This window comes from Oratosquilla oratoria, chromosome 12 (assembly GCF_046742065.1).
Source record: "Oratosquilla oratoria isolate Oo_2021 chromosome 12, ASM4674206v1, whole genome shotgun sequence".
Lineage (NCBI taxonomy): Eukaryota > Metazoa > Arthropoda > Malacostraca > Stomatopoda > Squillidae > Oratosquilla > Oratosquilla oratoria.
In genome coordinates this window covers 34,961,509-34,986,779 of record NC_134788.1, presented here as the reverse complement: position 1 = coordinate 34,986,779, position 25,271 = coordinate 34,961,509, and the positions used below count along the sequence as shown (strand labels likewise).

At 43.1% G+C, this 25,271-nt stretch overlaps 1 protein-coding gene across 2 annotated transcripts in view; it reads left to right on the top strand.

Annotated features, from left to right (window-relative positions):
• Positions 1 to 956: 956 nt before the first annotated feature.
• The window catches only part of LOC143031368 (uncharacterized), a 66,045-nt gene continuing 41,730 nt past the window's right edge, over positions 957 to 25,271 (top strand). The window contains exons 1-2 of one of the 2 annotated variants that reach the window (XM_076195096.1): positions 957 to 1,075; positions 3,859 to 6,694. In XM_076195096.1, the coding sequence (XP_076051211.1) occupies positions 3,921 to 5,375 (1,455 nt within the window). In that variant the 5' untranslated portion in view covers positions 957 to 1,075; positions 3,859 to 3,920 and the 3' untranslated portion in view covers positions 5,376 to 6,694. Of the gene's footprint in view, positions 1,076 to 3,858; positions 6,695 to 25,271 lie in introns of those variants that run through there. The other variant, XR_012966997.1, reaches the window with a different exon arrangement.

Genomic DNA, 25,271 nt, shown 5'->3' with positions numbered 1-25,271 from the left:
TCTCAGTGATCTGATGATAATGATTCAGCGTAACAACTACAAAATAACACCTGAAATTTTTGTTTCAATTGGAGAAATTTAGGTTTAAGAAGGAAATAGACAAGAATTGGTTTGAAAATCCATGTGAACAAATTGCATAAACATGGCAAAGGAAACATGGACTGGAAGTGAAACGTTTATTCCTGACGTTTTGTCTATTGACTTTCTCAAAGGAATGAGCATACTGGATACGTGCAGAGTTTATATACATGCTTTGCAGCTCAAGGGGGTATGCGAGCGTAGAACGCTGTGTTCTGATTGGCCCGCTGAGACAGCCAATCGTGAAGCGAGTATAGCGCTTCACAAAAACCGATCCCGCGCAAGCGGGTGGTCTTACCTAACAAATAGCAAATCGCAATTCCTTTGAGAAAGCCAATAGACGAAACGTCAAAAATAAACGCTTCATTTCCAATCCATGTTTCCTTTGCCGTGTTTATGCAAAGAATTGGTTTACCAACAGAGTGGTTAATGAATGGAAGACATGCAGTGACCGTCAAAACAATTGATTGTTTTAAAAGAAGATATATTTATGGATAGGAATGACAAGTGGCAAGGGATAGCGAATTGTCTGGTGTAGGCTTAATGGTCTTCTGTAGTCTCCCCCATTATTATGTTCTTATGACCAAACCCACACAGAATTTTGCAAGAAAAACACCAAGAGCCCATCGTTACTCCATCTTCCTTTTTTAATAATTTACCATCCACTAATATAGCAACAGTGTCAAAGCCCCAGATACATTCCAGGCATTCTAATAACTATGGTTTCTCAAACTCATGAGTAGTAAGGAAAAAAGCGTTCCAGCTTGCAAAATAGTAGATTCCCGAATAAGGAAGTAAAAAGTGTAGCTACCCCCTCATAGAGCATATGATTTAAGTTTTCTTTTTCTCTGATAAGAACATTTTCCTTGGGAAAGTGTAAATAACGTCAAGTCATTTCTAAAGGAGATAACATTAGAATTGCAAGAATAATTGAAACTCCTTGGAGATCTTCGTTGAAGTGTCACAAAGATTGCAAGCAAAGAAGGAAGCCACACAGGTAATGAAAAATATTATTTGTGTTTACCAGTCAGGTACATGGTTGGATATACCTGTAATTTGCAGACCATTATGATTGTAGCTATTTAGGTGCTGGATACTCCAGTAAGAGTGCTGTAGGTTAGCAGGAGACTAAGTCAAGTAGTGAAAGAAGCCAAATATTTCAAACTTGTGGAGGGGAATGGCTGCAGGAGCATTAGCCTACAAAATACAATGCAAACTAATAATCATACCCCCATAAAAAAACAACAACTAGATTATATTCCAGTATTACGCAAACACATTCACTTGTTTATTTTTTATTTTTTATTTTTCTCTTGAATTTTGTCCCCTATGGAATTGTGTTAGGTTAGATTATATTAGTTTAGAAGCTATTGGACAACATAAGTTTCATGATAGATATTCGTGCTTGCGTGTTTCTGGAATTTTACTTGAAATTGAACCCAAATAAATGTAAAATTATGCGCAAAATAAGACAAAGTATGACTACCCGTTATCAGGAAAGAACGAGGTCCGGTATTCTGTCGTGAGATGAAGTTCGTGGTGTTCCCATTCAACCGTTTTAAACGCCAATAGAATAAAACTTGGCAGAGGCCGTGTGATACATATTCGCCGAGCACTGGATAGATAGGGGGGGGGGGGTTCCAAGGTGGTTGATGTGGGTATCCAAGGGATTGATAAATGGAGGTTGAGAGGGGGTCGATAATACCTAACCTAACATTTTGTAGGGGGTTGTATCCAATCACTATCTCCTGTTTCATACACATCTCCAACAGTTTCTTTCCACATTCATTTCTTCCTGGTGGTATACCATATCTCCCAACTACACCATCAATTTCTACATCACCAACTCACGCTCCCAAGTCTCCCAACACTACCACCGAGAGGAGAGAATACTGGACTTACTATTAACTAAATATGAGTATCTAATGAGAAGCGTAAAAATGGGAGATAGTCTAGGGCTAGCTCTGGAGATCATCAAAATTATTTGATATATTGAATAGTACAACTAACGTCCTAATACCTGACTTGAGGAGAGCCAATTCTGATTTTTTTTTTTTTTTTTTTTTTTTTTTTTTAGGACAATTGGTCATAAGACCAACCCAGAGGACTATAACAGAATAAGATACGCGGTCAATACGAACGTCATTAGCTCAGTCAGGTGTCGGGTCACGGAGGGTAGTATGCGTACCTTGGGTCAGGTCACTCTCAAGCGTGAGGTCAACAGCAGGGTCAGCGATCTGAATGAAATGTACAATATCCTAACAGCTTTGATTTTGAATGCATAAAATATATTTATTATTCCCCTCAAAACAATAAGATCCAATACTAATACTGTCAGATGGATGACGGATAGGCTGAAAATCGAAGTTGGAATAATAAGGAGGCTTCACGGCAGAAAAAACGGGGAAACACACATTAGATCTAAATATAACGATGTGGTTAGACTAGTTAAAAAGAACACGCGCGCAGCGAAACGTAACTTCGGAATTAAGGTTGCCAGACAAGCGAGATCCAACCCAAAAGGTTTCTCTCATCTCTTTCAGTACAAAAAATAATGAAAGGATAGGCTCAAATAAAAACGTCGAAGATGTTATGATAGAAACGGAGGGAAATGAGCGAGACGTGTTTACAAATGAGAAGTTAGATGTGGTACCTGACTGCGATCCGATTGTCATTGGAGGTGAAGTAGACTAACATCAGCATTAATAAGATAGTGAAACAGATTGATAGATTTAAAGCCACAAAATCCCCGGGTCCAGATTTTTTTTTTTTTTTTTTTTTTTTTTTTTCAGAGTGCTTAAAGAATGTAAAGATGAAATCTGGGACCGGTAGACACTAGTTTTGTGCTTACCTATTTGTGTAGGAGGCAGACGTCCTGGAACTCGTCGAGGAGATGTGCGACGTGGTGTCCTTTGGCGTTGGTTGCTGAAGGAGAGTATGGAGTGGTGAGCGTTTATATCTCCCTCAAATACGATGCAGTAGTTATCGTAGTTCCCAAAAATCAGCCTGTAAAACCCTGCTGCCCGAATTGCAAACAAACGCACCACGCCTGGAACCCAAGATGCCCAGCAAAGTTAGTGAAGATGAGTAAAAGCAGCAATGACTGCAACAGCTCTGTAGGGAAGAGGCCAAACGCAGAGTATGGGAGTCCTTATACTACACGCATACACTGGGCGAAACGTAAAATATATTGGACTGCCATACTCTGCGTTTGGCCTCTTCCCTTAGTGAAGATGCAATGCCCTGCCACACGCAAAACAACCGGAAAGGTCGGCTATCACGAAAATATCTCCCCCATCAACGCCAGCCTCAAGGAGAAACTAGGGGCAATGCAAACATAGTGTATGCGTGTAGTATAAGGATCTGAGAAGTTCAGATTGTTTGTCTGCCTGCCATAGTTTGTCACGAAATTCTTTCGACACTATGGGACCAATTGTTGACGAAATTGAAACCTAGATTGGTCATTATACTTATAGTTTCATTATTGTACCTATCCCAAATGACAGCAAACAAATTTTTGGCTATCTCTTCTTCTGTTTGCTAGGAGTGTTGGGAAACATTTTGTAAGAGGGTGTTAGCTGTGCCAAATGACAACGAACATATTCTTCTCGCTATTTTCCAGTATTTCATATGACGTATGGATTTATCGTGTATTTCTACGTATATCGATAAGTTTGGACGTATTGGTGTTGAATTATAACTTTATATTCAATATCCAATACATTTCTTATGATTAAAACATGTTTACAAACGTTTAAAAGCTTATGTATATGTTTTCAGGTCCAGGATTTAACAATCTATATTTCATTTGGAGAATTGCCCTTCAATTCTGTACATTCGCTATGGAAGCCGGAGAAAAATCATTCCAGTGTGGCTCATGCGATGCCAAATTCTCCCACAAGAGTAGTCTCAAAAGGCATATAACGAGCCACACAGGAGGTAAACCTTTCCAGTGTAACCTTTGCGACGCAACTTTCAAAACGAAGGCTAATCTTCGACGTCACATGATGACCCACACAGAAGAGAAACCTTTCAAATGTGACCTTTGCGACGCAACTTTCAAGGGGACGAGTGGTCTCAATTATCACGTGCTGACCCATACAGGAGATAAGCCTTTCAAGTGTAACCTTTGTGAAGCAGCTTTCACAACAAAATCAAATCTTCAATATCACGTGATGACCCATACAGGAGAGAAGCCTTTTAAGTGTGACCTTTGCGAAGCAGCTTTCACAACAAAATCAAATCTTCGATGTCACGTGATGGCCCACACAGGGGAGAAACCGTTCCAGTGTACCTTTTGCCACACAACTTTCAAAAGAACGAGTGCTCTCAAATATCACATGATGACTCACACAAAAGAGAAGCCTTTCAACTGTGACCTTTGCCATGCAACTTTCTCAAGAAAGGGGAATATTCGACGTCACATGATGACCCACACAGAAGAGAAACCTTTCAAGTGTGACCTATGTGACGCAACTTTCAAGGGAACGAGCGCTCTCAAAAATCACGTGATGACCCACACAGGAGAGAAGCCTTTCAAGTGTGACCTTTGCGAAGCAACTTTCAAGGGAGCGAATAGTCTCAATTATCACGTGATGACCCATACAGGAGAGAAACCTTTCAAGTGTGACCTTTGCGACGCGGCTTTTACAACAAGGTCAAGTCTTCGACGTCATGTGATGACCCACACAGGAGAGAAACCTTTCATGTGTGATATTTGCGACGCGGGCTTCACAACAAAGTCAAGTCTTCAACGTCACCTGATGACCCACACAGGAGAGAAACCTTTCAAATGTGACCTTTGCGACGCAGTTTTTAGAGGAAAGCATCATCTAAAAGACCACATGATGACCCACACAGGAGAAAAACCTTTCCAATGTGACCTTTGCGACGCAGCTTTCATAACGAACACAAATCTTCGATATCACGTGATGACCCACACAGAAGAGAAGCCTTTCCAGTGTGACTTTTGCGACGCGGCTTTCATAACAGAGTCAAATCTTCGACGTCACGTGATGATCCACACAGACGAGAAATCTTTCCAGTGTGACCTTTGCGACGCAGTTTTCAGAGAAAAGCATAATCTCAAAGACCACATGATGACCCACACAGGAGAGAAACCTTACCAGTGTGACCTTTGCGACGTGGGTTTCAAATTAAAATCAGCTCTTCGACGTCACGTAATGAACCACACAGAAGAGAAACCTTTCCAGTGTGACCTTTGCGACGCAACCTTTACAAGAAAGTCAAATCTTCAATGTCATGTGGTGACCCACACAGGAGACCAACCTCTCTAGTGTGACATTTGTCACGCAACCATTAAGGGAACAAGTGGTCTCAAATATCACGTGATGATCCCACCGGGTCCCTTGTTGTTCATTATGTACATAAACGACTTAGACGGTGGGATGAATAGTGATGTTAGTAAGTTTGCGGTCGACACTAAAAATAACGCAGAATTAGGTCAGGATACGACGCAGAGATTCTGCAGGATAATCTTAACAAATTGTTCACATGGTCGGTGAAATGGCAAATGAACTCCAATATATCTAAGTGTAGCGTGTTAACCGTAGGGCTACACAACCCCGAAAATAGATACAGCTTAGATAACACGCTTTTAGAGAAAACTGAGTGCGAGAGAGACTTGGGAGTTCTAGTGAGTCTGGACCTTAAAACCATAAAGCTAATAGAGCGTTAAGTTTCATTGCAAGGACGGTAACGAATAGAAGTGCAGAGGTAATTATTAAACTCTATCCTTGACTATGCGGTACAGTTTTGGTCTCCGTCCTACAGAATGGACATCAATTCATTAGAATCAGTACAGAGAAGAATGACCAAAATGATACATGGACTCAGAAATTTGTCTTATGAAGAGAGGCTTAGGCACCTTAACTTACACTCTCTGGAAAGACGCAGAGTGCGGGGTGATCTAATAGAGGTGTTCAAGTGGATCAAAGGCTTTAACAAGGGTGATGCAAACAAGGTCATCATATTAAAACAACGGCAGGACTCGTAGTGATGGTTATATGCTGGACAAATTTAGATTTAAGAAGGAAATAGGCAAGAATTGGTTTGGGCCTACTAATAGGGTGGTCGACAAATGGAATAAACTTAGTAACCATGTAGTAAGCGCTGAAACTACCAGTTGCTTTAAGAAACGATTAGACAACTTTATGGATGGGGATGACAAGTGGTGATGGATACGGAGCTGCCTAGTGTAGGCCTTATGGTCTCTTGCAGTTTCCTTCATTTTTATGTTCTTATGAGAGACTATACAAATGTGACCTTTACGATACACCTTTCAGTGCGAAATATCACATATCGACCTACACATGAGAAATTTCTTTCAAATATGACCATTGCGACGCAGCTTATACAAAATTAAATCCTCGATATCATGTTATGACCTACACAGAAGACACGCTTTTCAAGTGTGAGCTTTTTGACGCAAAAAATCCAAATAGCGACCTACACAGTAGAGGAACCTTTGGGGCGTGACCTTTGCGACGCATTTTGCAGGAGAAAGCATCATCTCAAAAACTACATGCCGACCCATACAAGATAAAAAGTCAAGTGACCTTTACGGCGCAGGATGCTCACAAATGATTAAGATTAACGTCACACGGTTAGATGCGGCTGGCCATATTGCACACCGCACAGCAGCCCACGATTCCGTGCCTCTTGTGTTTCACTGTCACCACTTTTGTGTTAACTTAGATAATGTGTTTGATGTATTATTGACAGTATTGTTAGTGATGGTACATAGTATATTATAAAGTGCAGTGCAAGTTCGTAGGAAGTGGAGAATGGAGTTCTTATGAAATATTTATTGGCAGTGGTGATGATCTGGAGGCTGGAGTAAGGAACAGGTGAAATGAAATTATGTTTGTTGCCATGATTGTTTCCACCTTGAATAATATTGTTATTAGTGTAGTATACATTATTAGAACGTTCTTGTAACTCTTTATGTCTCAATATTAGATAAGAAGTTTTGTAGGGTAACTTGAATAAAGGTCTTGCTTAAATGGGTGACTCCTTTAATTGTAGAGCTTTACAAGTTGGTGGGCAAATTGGAACTTGCTGGTGATAGAATAGTGTCGGCCTGATAATCTGACAAACCCATAAGAGAAATGAAAGGGCTTAGGAATATGTGCTTTAATCTCATACTGGGCTTGGAGGGAGGCTAACGAGAGAAATTGTAAAACAGAGACATCAAAAGGAATTGCATTAAATAATTCGTCAGCCATCTCAGCTGATATGATATTGAGCGATGCTTCTGCGTTGCTGATCTTCCTCCAATGTTCCGACATCAAGGTTTATTATTTGGTCCCTTATTTCTCTCTGTGTCACAATTATTTCTTCCATTGGGGGATCTTTCTCTCCTTCATCCCAATTTTGTGTATTTTCAACTGTGAATACAGATTTAAAATATGCGTGTGCATGTGTGTGTGTGTGTGTGTAAGATACAAAGATAGCATTAAATTTTGATAAATGTGCCGTATTAAGTTTTCAACGCGGATTGTGACTGGTTCTTGATGCATTATCAATAGCATGATTCCCAGATTAATACTCTAATCGTACCGTGATTTAGGTGTAACCAATGACCAATAAAACTGCACGATCATGCCAGATGTATATAAGGCAACACGAATTGTATTCTACCAAATACACTTAAAGATGTACACTCCCTTTTACTGAACGCTATTTCAAATTATGAAACTCGTATCTGATGGCTATTAGAATTATTTTCGTGTTTTGGACACATTTAAAATTACTTGTGATTTAAAACATACTTGTACGTGTGGTTTAAATTACTTGGATTTAAAAAAGATGTACAAAGAAGATATATATATATATATATATATATATATATATATATATATATATTATATATATATATATATATATATATATATTATATATATATTTGTTCCGAGGAATACAAAATCTTCGGTACTCATTACAATGGGATACACTTCGCGTAGCGCAAATATTTCTACAGCTAAATTAAAATCTTCACTCTGTGGGTCTGGGCAACGCTTATCCTCAGTAAGGGGCCCTATTGGGGCAAGGGGGCCCTTCCCCTCCACCACAAGTCTCGCACACTACACTCCATTCTTTCGCGGTAGTCAGCAAGTGAACATCTCTCAACTATACCTATTTAGTTTTTATCGGTTTCCCCCTTATTGGGCCGATTTTCAGTCAAAATCCCTTATAGCACGGCACGGCAACGAACCGTTAATTAATCAACGGTTCAATATTTACGTTGTGTGCCGAAAATCAAGCAACCCGCTTCGATTGTCGCCAGCTCACTCCCAGGACACTAAGGAGTTCGTCGTCCTTCAATTTCATCGGGGTTTACCTACGCCATCCTGTGTCCTGGAATTTCTTGAGTGCCCTCTCCATTTCCTGTATTATTCCCCTAACCGCCACCGGGTATCCTACCCTTCACTGTAAGTATGGAATCTGGTTCCAGTATTGTTGTTGTTCAAGATAGGTTGTGTGCCTTCGCCGAAGGGAGATACCTTTGTCTCACCCCCTTACCGCCAGCCCAAGCGGATTCTCACATTTGGTGTATCAAGTGTAGAGCTCTTAAGTGTTCACCTTCATCCCCGTGTGAGACGTGCATTCAGTGGGATAATAGTCAGTGGTCCGTGTACTTTCATGTTCACAGGAAAGAGCATGCTGGGAAATAGGTGCGCAAGCATAGGAAAGGGCTTCCACCTTCACCCCCCAAAAACTAGAGAAGGCAGACTACGGCTTCAGAGGCGACGAGCAATTCTCTCCCTCCTCCAAAGCGCAGTAGAAAGGAAAGTGGTACAACGTCCACCTCGAGTCATTCTCAGGCCAAGTTGTCCTCTATTCCTTCAACCAGGACGGTTAGCGTAGACGGACATGCGCCTCCGGCCACCTCTAGCTACCGCTCCTGTACGAGCTTTTTCCCGGAGGAGGTCGCTTGCGGCTTGCCATCGATCCATCTCGGATGGCTTCCACCTTCACCCCCCAAAAACAAGAGAAGACAGACTACGGCTTCAGAGGCGACGAGCAATTCTCTCCCTCCTCCAAAGCGTAGTAGACAGGAAAGTGGTACAACGTCCACCTCGAGTCATTCTCAGGCCAAGTTGTCCTCTATTCCTTCAACCAGGACGGTTAGCGTAGACGGACATGCGCCTCCGGCCACCTCTAGCTACCGCTCCTGTACGAGATTTTTCCCGGATGAGGTCGCTTGCGGCTTGCCCTCGACCCATCCCGGAAACTGGACGCCGACACGGACAAAGAACCCGGGTTCGAAGACAAAGAGCCCCTCAGCCTCTTCTACTCAGGAATCCCGCATTACGCGTAAAACCCATCCTAGGAAGAGCCGGGTGATCAACGGAGGCCTTTCCATGCCCTTTGATCACGAGGACAGAGGTGGGCCTACGCGCGCGTTGCTTGCGGGTAAACCCACCCACCTCTACCAGGAGAGAGAGCCTCTCCTTAGGGTCCCCCGGACCATCTGAACCTAATCGCGACTCTGCAAGCGGGCATTTACAGGAACTTCTCCCCACTATCTATTCCCTCTTTCACACAATGAAAGAACAGATGATGGATGAACGACGCGAATTCATCCGGGTAACTCAGGAAAAGTTCCTATTGGACTCCGAAGTTCGCAAGGATTCAACGCCCACAAGAGCCCCCCTAGAACATGTTTCAGCTGATCGGAACGCCCCCCCCCCGAACCGATCAGGGACGAGGATGAAGACGCGGTGTTTCTCGCTGACCGGACAGACGCCAGCTACGACGACGACGACGACGTCCACAGCACCGGGGATGAGAGGGCAAGTTACAAAACTTCGCAGGATTCCCAATCGGAATCCCCGATGGTGGTTAAACCCTCCTTCTCAGAGATCCTCTCTAAAGTTAAGAGAGCTAATCAACTGAGCCCTCCACAAGAAGAGGAAGCCACGTTCGAGTCGGAAATCTTCAGGACGGGCAATTCTCAAACAACAAAACCACCTCCAATCCAACTCCCATGGAGTACACAGACGGTAAGAGCCATGAACCAGGCCTCCGACGCACTCACAAACCGGACAACCGAAAGACCGCGCTGGCGCTCTGTTCCAGTGAAACAGGAAATCGCTTCTACATCCCATCAGGGACAAACCTTAAAGAAGCCTTGATCCCGGCTCGGTTACCAGAGCTTGTCAAAGCGGACGTGGATTCCCTGCTCAGAGGAAACGTCATCCTTTCCGGCAGAGAATCCAGCGACCTCGTTCAGGGCCTGGCTCTATCTCTCGCGGTGAACTCCTGGCTGGAACGCGTCTTGGCTTCAGTATGGGAGTTTTTACCCGAGCTGCAACCCCAGGAGAAATGCAACCTCCAGGCTCTATTGGAAAGCTCGAGCAGAGCCCTGAAGCATCAAGCGGCCTGCCTCTCAACGTCTTGGGCCAACATCGAGTCACGCAGGAGAGACACCATACTAGGAGACCCCAGTGATCCCCTCCTCAGAGAAATTTATGCTCCATTGAAGAGGGCCTCCCTTCTAACCCGCATGCTGATTCCCCCGAACATGGTGGAGACCAGTCATCGGTTTGTCTCCACTCAACAAGTTCCTTTCCCTGACGAAGTTCCGAATGGACACCCCAGAGTCCGTAAGGGAGTCTATCAGGGAAGGGGACTTCATGGTGTCGCTGGACCTCCAAGATGCCTATTTCCAAATACCAGTGCATCCCTCCTCCAGGAAATTCCTCAGAATCGTCCACAGGGGCAACACCTTCCAGTTCATCTGCCTATGCTTCGGACTTTCCACAGCACCCCAAGTCTTCACCAGAGTGTTCAAACTCGTTTCAGCGTGGTCCCACTCCAGATTCGCCTACTCCGTTACCTGGACGACTGGCTGATCCTTGCACATTCCGCCCAGCTATGCCAAGAACACCTGAGAATGGTCCTAACCTTCGTCCGGAAATTGGGCACCGTAGTCAACCCGGAAAAGTCAGATTTCTTACCAAGACAGAGAGCCACGTACCTGGGTATGGTCCTGGACTCCTCCCTAATGAAGTCCTTCCCAGTAGAAAAGAGGATCCAGAATCTCACTTCTCTAGTTGCACAGGCACTATCGACCGGGTTCCTGACGGCGAAACAATGCCAAATCCTCCTGGGCCATATGGCCTCCGTAGAGAGATTCATCCCCAGGAGCAGGCAAAGAATGCGACCGCTACAGTGGCTCCTCGAGTCTCAGTGGGCCCCGCAAGAGGGAGAACCCCTACAACACATCTCCCTCACCGAAGAAGTCAAGGATTCTCTTCTCTGGTGGAAGGACCCGTGCAACCTGCTCGTGGGGATGCCCCTCGGCCCATCTCCCCCCGAAGTCCTCCTGTTCTCCGATGCCTCCATGGAGGGCTGGGGAGCCCACCTCAACGACGATCACATCAGCGGTTCCTGGTCCACAGTCGAGCGGACAGCCCATATCAACTGGCTAGAGTTGAAAGCAGTACTCCTGGCTCTCCGTCACTTCAAGGATCAAGTCTCGGGGAAAGTAGTGGGCATAATGTCGGACAATTCCTCGGTAGTAGCCTACCTGAACAAGCAAGGGGGCACAGTCTCCCAGGAACTATGCCTTCTGACGATGGACATCCTCAACCTAGCCGAGAATCTCCAAGTGTCACTCAAAGCCCGCTACATCCCAGGGAAGAGGAATGTCTGGGCGGACCACCTCAGCAGGAAGAATCAGATAATCAGCACAGAATGGTCCCTCCATCAAGAAGTAGCGAACTTCATCCTCAGCAAATGGGGCTCCCCTCTAGTGGACCTTTTCGCCACGAGATGGAATCACCAACTCCCAATATATTTCAGCCCTCTCCCGGATCCTCTGGCAGCAGGAGAAGATGCTCTTCTGCAAAGTTGGGACAACCTGGACACCTACGCTTTCCCACCGTTTCCCTTGCTCCACAAGGTACTCCAGAGAGCAAGAAACGCATCCAACCTTCGGATGACTTTGATCGCTCCTTGGTGGCCCGAAGCCCCATGGTTTCCAGACGCCCTCGATCTAGCAGTAGAAGAGCCTCTGGCCCTTCAGGGAAGACCAGATCTTCTACATCAACCCATCAACGGGGCTTGGCACAAGAACCCTTCAGCACTCAATCTCCTCCGTGGGATGTGGCATTAGTCCTGAACTCTCTGAGGGGTCCCCCTTACGAACCCCTCCGAGAGGCACATCTGAAGGACCTCACCTTGAAGACAGTTTTTCTGCTAGCCCTGGCATCTTCCAAGAGAGTAGGGGAGTTACACGCCATCTCTTATAGAGTCGCCCATTCCAAAGGATGGAAAGAGGTCTCCTTCACTTTCATGCCCCAATTCATTGCCAAAAACCAAGATCCTGACAAATCCGTCCCTACATTCTGGTCCTTTAGTGTTCCGTCCTTAGACGAATTTGTAGGGGGAGAACAGACTGAAACAGCACTACGCCCAGTACGAGCCATCTGGACCTACCTCAAGAGAACCAAACATCTTAGACCAGAATTACAGAGGTTGTTCGTCTCTACTAAAGGTAGACCAAAGCCCATCACTAAGAATTCCATTTCTTACTGGATCAAGGAAGTCATCCGCAGAGCCTACAACATGAACCACACAGATTGTCCTAAGGCGAAAGCCCATGACCTGAGGGCAGTGGGGACCTCCCTAGTCTTCAGAAAGAATCTGTCAGTCAACCAGGTTCTTCAAGCAGGTATATGGAAGAGGCAGAATACGTTCACTTCCTTTTACCTCAAAGAAGTTATGTGGGAATCTTTAGGGAACTTCTTTTTGGGCCCCATAGTGGCCACCCAAGAAGTCCTGAAATGACATACCCCTCCCCAAGAGCACACAGCCAACCCTGACAAATCATCCAGGTTCTGGCTCGGCAACCGCAGGGATAACTTTCCAACGTCCTTCTCATACTCCTACATTCCCTTACCTCACTTGAGGGCTCTCCTGCATTCCAAGGGAATCAATTCAAGCCCTTCAGTGGTACAAAAGTGAGTATAACCTGTCTGTCTCCACTCCAGGGAACAGAAAAGGGTGCACTTCAAAGTGAGGGGAATGTATAGGGGTCTGGTCAACGTAGTCTTGGCACACTAAATTTTCCTTACGGGGGTTTTCCAGGCTAGATAACAACCTCCTTCCCTCCTAAGTCCGAGTCTCCTATTGTAAGGAGTACCGAAGAGTTTGTATTCTTCGGAACAAATGTAATTTTCGCAGGAAAATTAATTTTTTCCTGATACAAACCTGAGGTACTCCTTACCTCTAATGGCCCTCCTCAACCACCCCTCTAAACAGTTCCTTCTCCTTGCCTGACACACCTTGTGCTTAATTTCATACCTGGCTCAGAGAATGGAGTATAGTGTGCGAGACTTGTGATGGAGGGGAAGGGCCCCCCCTTGCCCCAATAGGGCCCCTTACTGAGGATAAGCGTTGCCTAGACCCACAGAGTGAAGATTTTAATTTAGCGGTAGAAATATTTGCGCTACGCGAAGTGTATCCTATTGTAAGGAGTACCTTAGGTTTGTATCAGGCAAAAATTAATTTTCCTGCGAAAATTACATTTTTTCAAGATAAAAAAATCGCCAACCCTGGTGTCCACTAACCTCATACAATAATACATGTTAAGTCCGGCTAAAATTGGCATTTCAAAGCATAATAGTGCCTTAGAAATAGTTTCTTATTTCACTATAAAAGTTTATGTTAACTAATACTGCATTGAATAAGTCAATAGTTGATATATTTGTGCTATATAGAATGTTAGGTTTCTAGTTTTAATATATTTGTCCAATATAAAATGTTAGGCTACAAAGAAAGCAATGGCCTCCACTAGCGGATCCAGGGATCTGGGTGCGCACGTCCTGTGTAATAGTAGTCCTTATTATATATATATATATGTATATAAGTATGTATATATCACTATAAAGTAATGTCGTAGCACATTGATAAAATAAACATTTTATCCCACAGTCGGAAAAAGAAGACACTAATGTCGAACGTTCTGTATATTTCGATCACTAACTGTGACCCTCTTCAGCAGAATGAATACATAGTGTAGGGCATATGCTTATATACAAAAATGTGAGGTGGGAAAAGGAACAAGCTCAGGTAACGTGACCGATGCTCCGCAGGTCGCGTGGGGTTTTGTGACCTTGGAGTATATGAGGTAGCACTTGGCTGACTGCTGAGGTGGTAATGCAGTCAGGTGACCACTGACCATTTGATATGTTGAAATTAGGGAGATATTTAATCAGGGAAGACTATTATTTCCCTTTTGAAGCTACATGTTGATTTATAAATTATTTCAGCATCATCCCAATGCATGCGATCTTTATTGGCAATGTGCTGAAATACCGCGGAACTTTGTTGACCATATTTTACAGAATTTTTATGCTCTTTAATTTGAGATTTGGCAACCAGAATTAAAGAGCATAAAAATTCTGTAAAATATGGTCTACGTCGTGGGACCACCCCCCAACCCCAAGAGTTGGGGGCCAAACGGCAGCAATCACCCCTGGCCACCGGTGGCACCGATCCCCAAGTGGTGTTTGTAAGTCGTAGTGGTACGTCAAGATTGTAATATGTGGTTGTAGGTCGTTTTAAGTCGTGGTTGTAAGTGGTGGTTGTACTAGTTCTAGAGTAATGCCCTAGTACTAGTGTACCAGTACTAATGTAATAGTGTGCTAATACTATCATACTAGTGTACTAATTTACTAGTGTACCAGTAATAATGTACTGGTACAAGTGTCCTAGTTCTAGTTTACTAGCGTAGTAGTACTGGTGCATTTGTAGGGTCCCGGTAATAGTATACCAGTACTAGTGTATCAATACTAATGTACTTGTACTGGTGCACTAGTGCTGCATTAATACTAGTAGTGTACTTGTACTAGTTCTAGTATATTTATATTAATGCACTAGTTTACTACACCTTTAAGTAGAAGTGTAACAGTAGTGGTGTGGGGTCCTAGTCGATTAACACTAGTGACGAGCTTACTAGTGCTAGTGTCCGAGTGTATTAGTAATAGTACTCATTATGTACAAGTGTACTAGTGAATTAATCCTAGTGTATTACTATACTAGTAATAATGTACTACTAGTAGGAAGTCACTAGTATTAGTACACTAGTGCACTAGTATACTATTACTGGTATTCTAGTACCCTAGTATTGGTACACTAGTAAAAGTGCAATTATACAGTAGTATTAGTACACTGGTATATTAGTATAAGTACACTAGAATACTAGTACTATTACAGGTACACTTGTATTAGTGCAGTAGTACTAGTGTATTATTATACAATTACTAGTGTATTTGTGCATAGTATTAGTGGAATAGTAACAGTGGCCTAGAAGTGTATTAGTACTAGTATTAGTTTACTAGTGGACTAGTACCAGTGTACTAATGGACTAGTACTAGAAGACTAGTAATAGTGTACTAGAGGACTTGTATAATACTGTAGTATCAGTGACACTACTTCTATACTAGTGCAGTACTAGTGGACTAGTAATAATGTGCTAGCTGTTAGTGCTAGTGCACTAATGGACTAGTAGTGTAATAGTGGACAAATACTAGTGCAGTACTAGTGGACTAGTAATAATGTGCTAGCTGTTAGTGCTAGTGCACTAATGGACTAGTAGTGTAATAGTGGACAATTACTAGTGTACTAGTATTAGTGTACGACTGTAGGTGTACTAGTACTAGTTTACTAAATGTAGTGTATTAGTGTACTATTATTTCTGTACTAGTGTATAATCACTAATGTACTAGTGTAAGATTTACACTATTTGAGTACTAGTACTAATGTAATAGTATACTAATACTACTGTACTAGTGTACTATTTCTTGTGTATTAGCACCATTATGTTAGTACTAGTGTATTGATAGTGTACTGGTACTAGTGTACTAGTATATTGTAGTAGTACCAGTGTACCATTGTACTAATACTAGCATACTGTTGCACTAACATTACTGTACTATTATACTAGTACTAGTGATTTTTTTATTAGTACTAGTGTATTAATGTACTAGCACTAGTGTACTACTAATGTACTAGTAGTGTACTATTATTAGTGTACAAATACTAGTAATAGTGAATTAATACTAGTGTACTAGTACTACTCTATTAGCAGATGTACAAGTTCTAATATACTAGTGTACTAGTACTATTGTACAAATATACTAATGTAGTAGTACACTAATACTAGTGCACTAGCACTGGTGTATCAGTGTACTTGTACTAGTGCACTATTGTACTTGTACAAAGTGTAGTAGTAGTTCTGTACTAGTTCTAGTGTACTTGTGTACCACAACTAGTGTACTAGAGTACCTGCACTAGTGTACAAGTTCTAGTGTACTAATGTACTAGATCTAGTAGTATCACTAGTGTACTAGTACTAGTGATGAGTACCAGTTTTGTACTAAATTACAAATGTATTTGTACTAGTATACTAGTGTAGTAGTATTTTATTATTGCACTAGTATTAGAGTATCAATGTGTACTACTGTACTATTACTAGTGTATTAGATTGATACTAGTGTACTAGTACTAGTGTTTTAGTGCTAGTGTAATAATATAACAGTATTAATGTACTGGTGTACCTGTACTAGTATACTAGTCTGAGTGTTCTATTGTACTTACACTAATGTTGTACTAGCTCACTACTACAGCACATAAGTACACTAGCACACAAGTGCACTATTGTATAAGTACACCAGAACGTAAGTACACTAGCACATTAGCGTATAAGTACACTACCACAAAAGTAAACTAGCGCATTATTACACTAGAACGTAAGTACACTAGCACATAAGAAACTACCACTAGTGCAATAGCACTAGTACGCAACTGCACTAACACACTAGTACACAAGTACACTAGGACACTTTGACACTGCCACACAAGTACATTGGCACACTTGTACACAAGGACGCTAACACACTTGTACTTGTGTACTACTGTGCTAGTGGACTAGTGTATTGTGTACTAGTGCATTTATGTACTACTGTGATAGCGTATTGTGTACTAGTTTACTAGTGTACTTATGTACTAGTGTGCTATTGTACTGAGAGTGTGTGCATAAGTGTGCTTCTATACTAGTGTCTGTGTTCTTGTCGACTAGTGTGCAGTATATTTCTGTGCTAGTGTATTTGTTCACTAGTGTACTAGTGTACTGGTGTACTTGTGTGCTAGTATATACAGTAGCGGCCAAAATATAAGGGTAAGTGAAAGCATATGTATTCAAATGCATATATTGAAATTAATACCCTACACAAGAACTTCATATTTTGTATACATACATACATATACCAAGGCTTTTTCCCCCTTCCAAGGGAGGTAGCCAAAAAGGGAAAGGCATAAAAACACTCCCACCCATTTCATCCCTAGATACACTCCACACCCCTCCCACCCTCCCTCTCATCTGAGCACCTCCTGGATGACGGGTCATCCCTGAACCCTGCCCACCGCCCTGGGTCAGAAGCAGTGTCGCAAGACACAGTACATCCACAGCAAGGCCGCTTCATTTAATCGGCGACCCCCCCTCTCCGTCCCCCTCTGCATATAAGGCGAGGACGGGGAGAAATCCCTTCGGGCTGCGTCAAAATTTACTCACACATACTACCCCCCCTCCCGCCTATTCCTCCTCATGCAGTCACAACATCATCCATATACAACCATTCTCCACTCACCTCTGTCTTCCGTCCTCTCCCTTCCTTCCTCAACAGACATTCCCCTCTTCCCCAAAGCCCCCTTCACCCCATCCATCCACCTCATCCTAGGACGTCCCCTCATGTTCACTCCCTCCACATCTGCCTTCCATACCTCTTTTACTAGTCTTTCTTCACTCATTCTTTCCATGTGTCCAAACCATCCTAATACTCTTTCATCAACCCTATCTCCCAAATCCTTTTTCACCCCTGTTCTCCTCCTCACCTCCTCATTTCTCACTCTATCCAGCCTAGTAACCCCCACCATACTTCTCAGACACCTCATCTCAAACACATTCAAACTCCTTCTCTCTTCTTCTCTTATATTCCACGTTTCTGCCCCATACAGTGCTGTTGGCACAATCACTCCTTCATACAGTCTCCTCTTCGCATCCATTCCCAAATGTCTATTCCTCATTACACTCTTTAAACCACCAAGGCATTTACTCGCTTCTCTCAATCTACATTCTACCTCCACCTTCACTCCACCTTTTCCTGCTACACTTGCACCCAAGTATCTAAAACTATCCACTTCCTCCAGTCGCTCTCCCTTAATGTTCACTTCCAGTCTACTGCCACTTTCACCCCTTGTACATCTCATCACCTTACTTTTACCCACATTTATCTTTAGCTTTCTTCTATCACATACTCTCCCAAACTCTGCCACCAGCTTCCTCAATCCCTCCTCTGACCCTGCCACAAGCGCAGTGTCGTCCGCAAACAACAGCTGGCTCACCCACTTTTCTCCATTTTCTTTAACCATCTCCAATCCCTGACCCACTACCCTAGCATTCACCTCTCGCACCACCCCATCCATGTATAAGTTGAACAGCCAGGGCGACATAACGCATCCTTGACGAAGTCCCACCTTTACTTCAAACCACTCACTCTCTCCATTTCTAATCCTGACACATGCTCTACTACTCTCATAAAAACTCTTGACAGCTCCCAAAAGCTTTCCTCCTATCCCATAAATCTGCATAACCTCCCACAGTGCCTTTCTGTCTACCCTATCATAAGCCTTTTCCAGTTCCATAAAAGCCCAAAAAACATCCTTCCCCTTTCCTATAGCTTTCTCACATATCTGTCTTACCACAAAGATCTGATCTACACAACCTCTACCTGTCCTAAATCCACACTGTTCCTCACCAATTACTCCTTCTGTTCCTCTCCTAATCCTCTCAATTAAGATCCTCCCATAAGCCTTCCCTACTACACTTAACAGGCTAATCCCTCTGAAACTACTACATTCACACTTGTCCCCTTTTCCCTTGTAAAGAGGAACTATACAGGCACTTCTCCAGTCCTCCGGTACTCTACCCTCTCTCCAGCAAACATTAAATAACCTCACCAACCAGTCCACCATCACTGAACCTCCCTTTTTCAGACATTCTGCATGGCATCCATCCAGACCAGGTGCCTTACCTACTTTCATCATCTTTACAACTGCCTTCACCTCATCCTTCCCTATTTCTCCTCCATTCTCCTCACTCATCGCTCTCATTTTCTTCGCATTTCCCACTGCAACTATCTTTCCTTCCCTATCCTCCTTCACATTTAGCAACTCCCTAAAATATTCTGCCCATCTTCCCCTTACTGCCATCTCTTCCATTATCATCTCTCCATCTGTACCTTTTACCTTTTCTTCCCTACTTGATTCGCCTCCTCTTCCTCTCTTAATTTCTTTCCAAAACATCTTTTTATTACTTTCAAAATTTTCTGTCATACTCCTACCCCATTTCACATCTGCTCTCCTCTTTGCCTCCTTTACCTTTTGCTTTACTTCTCTTTTCTTTTCTTTGTACGTCTCATACGACTCCCCCGTCCTCTTTTGTAACCAATCTGTGAATGCTCGCTTCTTCTCTTCTACAACCTTCTTCGTTTCCTCATCCCACCATTCACTACCCTTTCTTCTATTTCCCCCTGCCCTTCTTGTTCCACACACCATCCTTGCACACTTTAAGACTCCCTCCTTGAACCATCCCCATTCCTCCTCCACACCCATCTCTGCTCTATCCTTTACTCCCTTCCACTCCTCCTTCAGCTTCTTTTCGTACTCCTTCTCCTTTTCCTTTTCATTCAAGGAGTTCACTCTAAGAACCTCCCTACCTTTTGTCCCTTTCCTCTTTCTCCATCTATCCTCCACTCTCAGCTTACCTTCCACCAAAAAATGATCTGATATTCCCCCACCCTCTCCCCTTAGCACATGTACATCCTTAACTCTTCCTATCATAATCCTATTTACCACTACATAATCCATTAGCGCTCTATCTACCACCCTTCCCTCCACCACCCTCTCCCATGTATACTTATGCTTGACTTTCTTCCGAAACACTGTATTTGCTATTATCAACTCTCTTTCTAGACACATTTCCACCATCAACTCTCCACTACGATTCTTTCCTGGAACTCCACACTTCCCAACCACTCCATCGATTGGATCATTTCCCACCCTAGCATTAAGGTCTCCCAGTACTATTACATTGACATTTCTTCCTAAACCCTCTATGCACTCATTTAAATCTATCCAAAAGGCCTCCCTTTCTTCCACGCTCTTCTCACTGCCAGGCCCATATGCACTTACAAAGACCCACATCTCCTTTCCCAGTTTCACCTTCATCCACATTATCCTTGAGGAAACCTCCTTCCACTCCACTACCTCTTTACCTATCTCCTCACTCAATAGAATAGCCACCCCTTCCCTCCCTCGCCCTCTCTTCACTCCTGATAACCTCCCACTTACATTCCCAAACTTACACTCACCCTTCCCTTTCAACTTAGTTTCACTCAAAGCCAACACATCCATCTTTCTTCTCACAAACATACTACCTATCTCTTCCCTTTTACTCTCATCTGTACCACATCCACGCACATTAAAAGACCCAAACCTTAGGGTGCTGGCCCGAGGCCCTCCAGCACCCCTTATGCCTTCACTTTCCAATTTAGGAATTTGCCCCGTGGGGCTACAGGGAGAAGGATGCCTAGTCCCTCTCCCCGTCCCTTTCTTCTCGCCTCTTACGATCCAAGTGGGAAACTTGGTGGCAGTATTCTTTTCCCCGACCACAGGGAATTCCCCCATTACAGAAAGAGAATACTCAGAGAAATGGTACAGGACAGCAACAAGGGGTTGGGGGACAGCATAACGGAGGAACAGTCGTAGTATAAAAGTGTCATCATTTCTCTATGAACAGAATTTCTTCTATCATAGACAAAACGATGTGTGGCTCTGGTCCGTAGGGGCGCCCCATATAGACCCTAAAGTATCGACTGCATGCTACTTTGCCACAATAACAAGCAGCCAATACCCCAGATATACGTACATTATATCTATATTTCTTGGAAATTTGAAGCTTATGCAACTGATACAAAGAAAGTTAGTAATTAATAAAGAAAAGAGTGTGTAATTTCTTGCGGTCAAAAGTTAAGGGTATCTTAGAAAAAAGGACTTCCCATGCTTTACAAGACTGTCAAATCAGAACCACAACATAAAATTAGCGTTTAAAATATTGGAACCTCAAACTTGTAAACATGGCTGCTGATAAACGACGTCCGGTGTCTTCTCAAGATAAACAGAGAATTGTTGATCTTCGCAAAGATGGACATTCCAATGGAGTCATAGCAGAGAGGATAGGAAGGTCTGTGAGTGTGGTGCAACGTATTGAAGCTCAATATAAATCAACAGGATTAATAATTTCACCACCTAAAACTGGTAGACCACGCAAAACCTCAGTTAAGCAGGACCGTCTTATGGTAAGGTTGTCACGGAAGGATAGATTCAAGAGCGCTGCAGAGATATCCCGTGAGTTAAATGCATCTTATGACTGCGATGTGTCACGTAAAACAGTGTCTCGGAGATTAGTAAGTGCTGGTTTGAATGCCCGAGTCCCTGCATCCAAACCATTGATATCCAAGAAGAAACAAAAAGCCCGCCTGAAGTTTTGTATTGAACATGTTGTCTGGACGGAAGATCAGTGGTCAAGCGTTTATTTCAGTGATGAATCTAAGTTTAATTTACTTGGTTCAGATGGCAGGAATTATGTCCGACGAACGACTGGCGAAAGATTGTCCGTTAAATGTGTGAAGAAAACTGTGAAACACGGCGGAGGAAGTGTGATGGTGTGGGGGATCATCTCTGCTGCTGGTACTGGCCCTCTTGTTCGCTTGCATGGGAAGATCAACGGAGAGGTGTATAAACAGATTCTTCGACAGCATGCCCTTCCATATTTGAGATCTTCAAGGGTTCAATGTCCCATATTCATGCAAGATAATGCTCCTTGCCACACTTACAAGAAGGTCAAATCATTCTTTACTGAAGAAGAACTTTATGTGATGGACTGGCCTGCTCAAAGCCCGGATTTAAATCCAATAGAGAATGTTTGGAAAATAATTGGTGAACGGGCACAGCGAAAAAAATCTAAAAAATCAAGATGAACTCTGGAAGTTCTTGGAATTTGAATGGAGCACTGTTACTCCATCATTTTGTAGGAAATTGATCAATTCATGTAGCAACAGGTGTCAGGAGGTGATTGACATTAAAGGATTGTTCACCAAATATTAATGTTATTGCTATTTATCTTTTAAAATAAGTTGAATTTCATTATTTTTTAAGCTACCCTTAACTTTTGACCGCAAGAAGTTACACACTCTTTTCTTTATTAATTACTAGCTTTCTTTGTAAGAGCTTCAAATTTTTAAGTAATATAGATATAATGTATATCTAATTGTATACAAAATATGAAGTTCTTGTGTAGGGTATTAATTTCAATATATGCATTTGAATACATATGCTTTCACTTACCCTTATATTTTGGCCGCTACTGTATGTGCTAGTAAACTTGTGTACTTCTCTACTAGTGTGCTAGTGCATTATGCTAGTTTGCTAGTGTATTTCTGTCCTAGTGTTATAGTGTATTTATGTGCTAGTGTACTTCTATAGTAGTGTGCTAGTGCTTTATGCTAGTTTGCTGGTATGTTTCTGTCCTAGTGTTAGTGTATTTATGTGCTGGTGTACTTGTGTACTAGTGTTCTATTCTGCTAGTATACTCGTGTGCTAGTGTACTAGTGTACTAGTGTACTTGTATGCTAGTGTACTTGTACCATTGGTGGTTTACTTACGTGCTGGTGTACTCGTGTTTACTAGTATACTAGTGCTTATGTACTTACGTGCTAGTATACTTGTATTGATATAATACTAGTGTCCTTATGTGCTAGTGTATTATCATGACAGAACATTTTGAAGGTAATAAGAATATGTTTTGGAAAGAAATTAAGAGAGGAAGAGGAGGCGAATCAAGTAGAGAAGAAAAGGTAAAAGGTGCAGATGGAGAGATGATGATGGAAGAGAAGGCAGTGAGACGAGCGTGGGCAGAGTGTTTTAGGGGGTTGCTAAATGCGAAGGAGGATAGGTAGGGAAAGATAGTTGCAGTGGGAAGTGCTAAGAAAATGACCGTGATGAACGAGGAAAATGGAGGAGAATTAGAGAAGGATGAAGTGAAGGCAGTTGTTAAGATGATGAAAGCAGGTACGGCACCTGGTCTGGATGGATGCCATGCAGAATGTCTAAAAAAGGGAGGTGCAGTGATGGTGGACTGGCTAGTGAGGTTATTTAATGTTTGCTGCAGAGAGGGTGGAGTGCCGGAGGACTGGAGGAGTGCCTGTATAGTTTCATTTTACAAGGGGAAAGGGGGCAAGTGTGAATGTAGTAGTTTCAGAGGGATTAGCTTGTTAAGTGTAGTTGGGAAGGCTTATGGGAGGATCTTGATTGAGAGGATTAGGAGAGGAACAGAGGGAGTAATTGGTGAGGAACAGTGTGGGTTTAGGACAGGTAGGGGTTGTGTAGATCAGATCTTTGTGGTAAGACAAATATGTGAGAAAGCTATAGGAAGAAGGTAATGATGTTTTTTGGGGCTTTTATGGATCTGGAAAAGGCTTATGACAGGGTAGACAGGAAGGCACTGTGGGAGGTACTGCAGATATATGGGATAAGAGGAAAGCTGTTAAGAGCAGTCAAGAGTTTTTACGAGAGTAGTAGAGCTTGTGTTAGGATTAGAAATGGAGAGAGTGAATGGTTTGAGGTAAAGGTGGGACTTCGTTAGGGATGTGTTATGTCGCCCTGGCTGTTCAATCTTTACATGGATGGGGTGGTGCGAGAGGTGAATGCAAGGGTAGTGGGTCAGGGGTTGGAGATGGTTAAAGAAAATAGAGAAAAGTGGGAAATAAGCCAGTTGTTGTTTGCTGACGACACTGCGGTTGTAGCGGGATCAGAGGAGGGATTGAGGAGGTGGAAGGAGTGAATATGGGGGGGCGTCCTTGGATGAGATGGATGAATGGGGTGAAAGGGGCATTACAAAAGAGAGGAATGTCTGTGGAGGAAGGACGGGAGAGGACAGAAGATAGGGATGAATGGAGAAGGGCTGTGTATAGATGATGCCGTAATGCATGAGGGGGAGTGGGTGGGGGATGAGGAAGTATGAGAAAAAAATTGACACAACCCGAAGGGATTTCTCACCGTCTTCTCCTTTTCTGCATGAGGGGACGGAGAGGGGAGGTTGCCGAATTTATGAAGCGGCCTTGCTGTGGATGTGCTGTGTCTTGCGACACTGCTTCTGACCCAAGGCGGTGGACGGGATGCAGGGATGACTCGTCATCCAGAAGGTACCAAGATAAGAGGGAGGGAGGAGGTGAGTGGAATATATGGGAAATGGAATGGGTGGGAGTGGTTTCTGTGCCTTTTTCTTTTTGGCTACCCCTGTATACGTCTCATATACACGACGAGTAATATAACCCCAGTCATATAACCCACTTCTTAACTCACTGTCCACCACGGGCATTCAAAGCGCTGAGTCAAACATCACGAGGCCCAGTGGAACCCACAAATCGCTGACACATTGATCCTTTGGCTTCGCGACAACACTGTCGACCACCAAACACACATACACACAAACGAACACACGCGATCAACCTAGTAGCCACCCAGTACTGACATACGATATTACGTATACTGACGGTCCTCCCCTGGATATATAATTAACATGTATGATAGTAGACAGCAATATGTAATCAATGCAGTTGCACCACCCATGTGAGACAACGGACCTTCTCGAAATTATTGTTAATCTCACGACTAAAGACAACACGAGAAAGTGTTGAGGTTAGCACTTCCGGCCAATGACCACGAGATGCGCCGGCCGAGAGCAGCAGTTGGGACGATGACGGGTGTTGTGCAAGAAGTGTGATAAACAGTTATCTATGTAACCAGGATTGTATCGTTCTGTTTAACAGTTGACAGTGTATATACCATAAGTGTGAAACCAGGAAGCTTTGAATAAAGGGGTATAAACTTAATACGAGTTTACACAAACCACTACCCCGTACCTAGTGAACGATACAACCCCCCGTGTAAGGGGAAAAAGCCTTTGGTATATGTATTTATCATTACTATACATTTTTTTTTTTTTTTTTTTGCATCCGACCTAGTTATGGACCAAAAGGTCT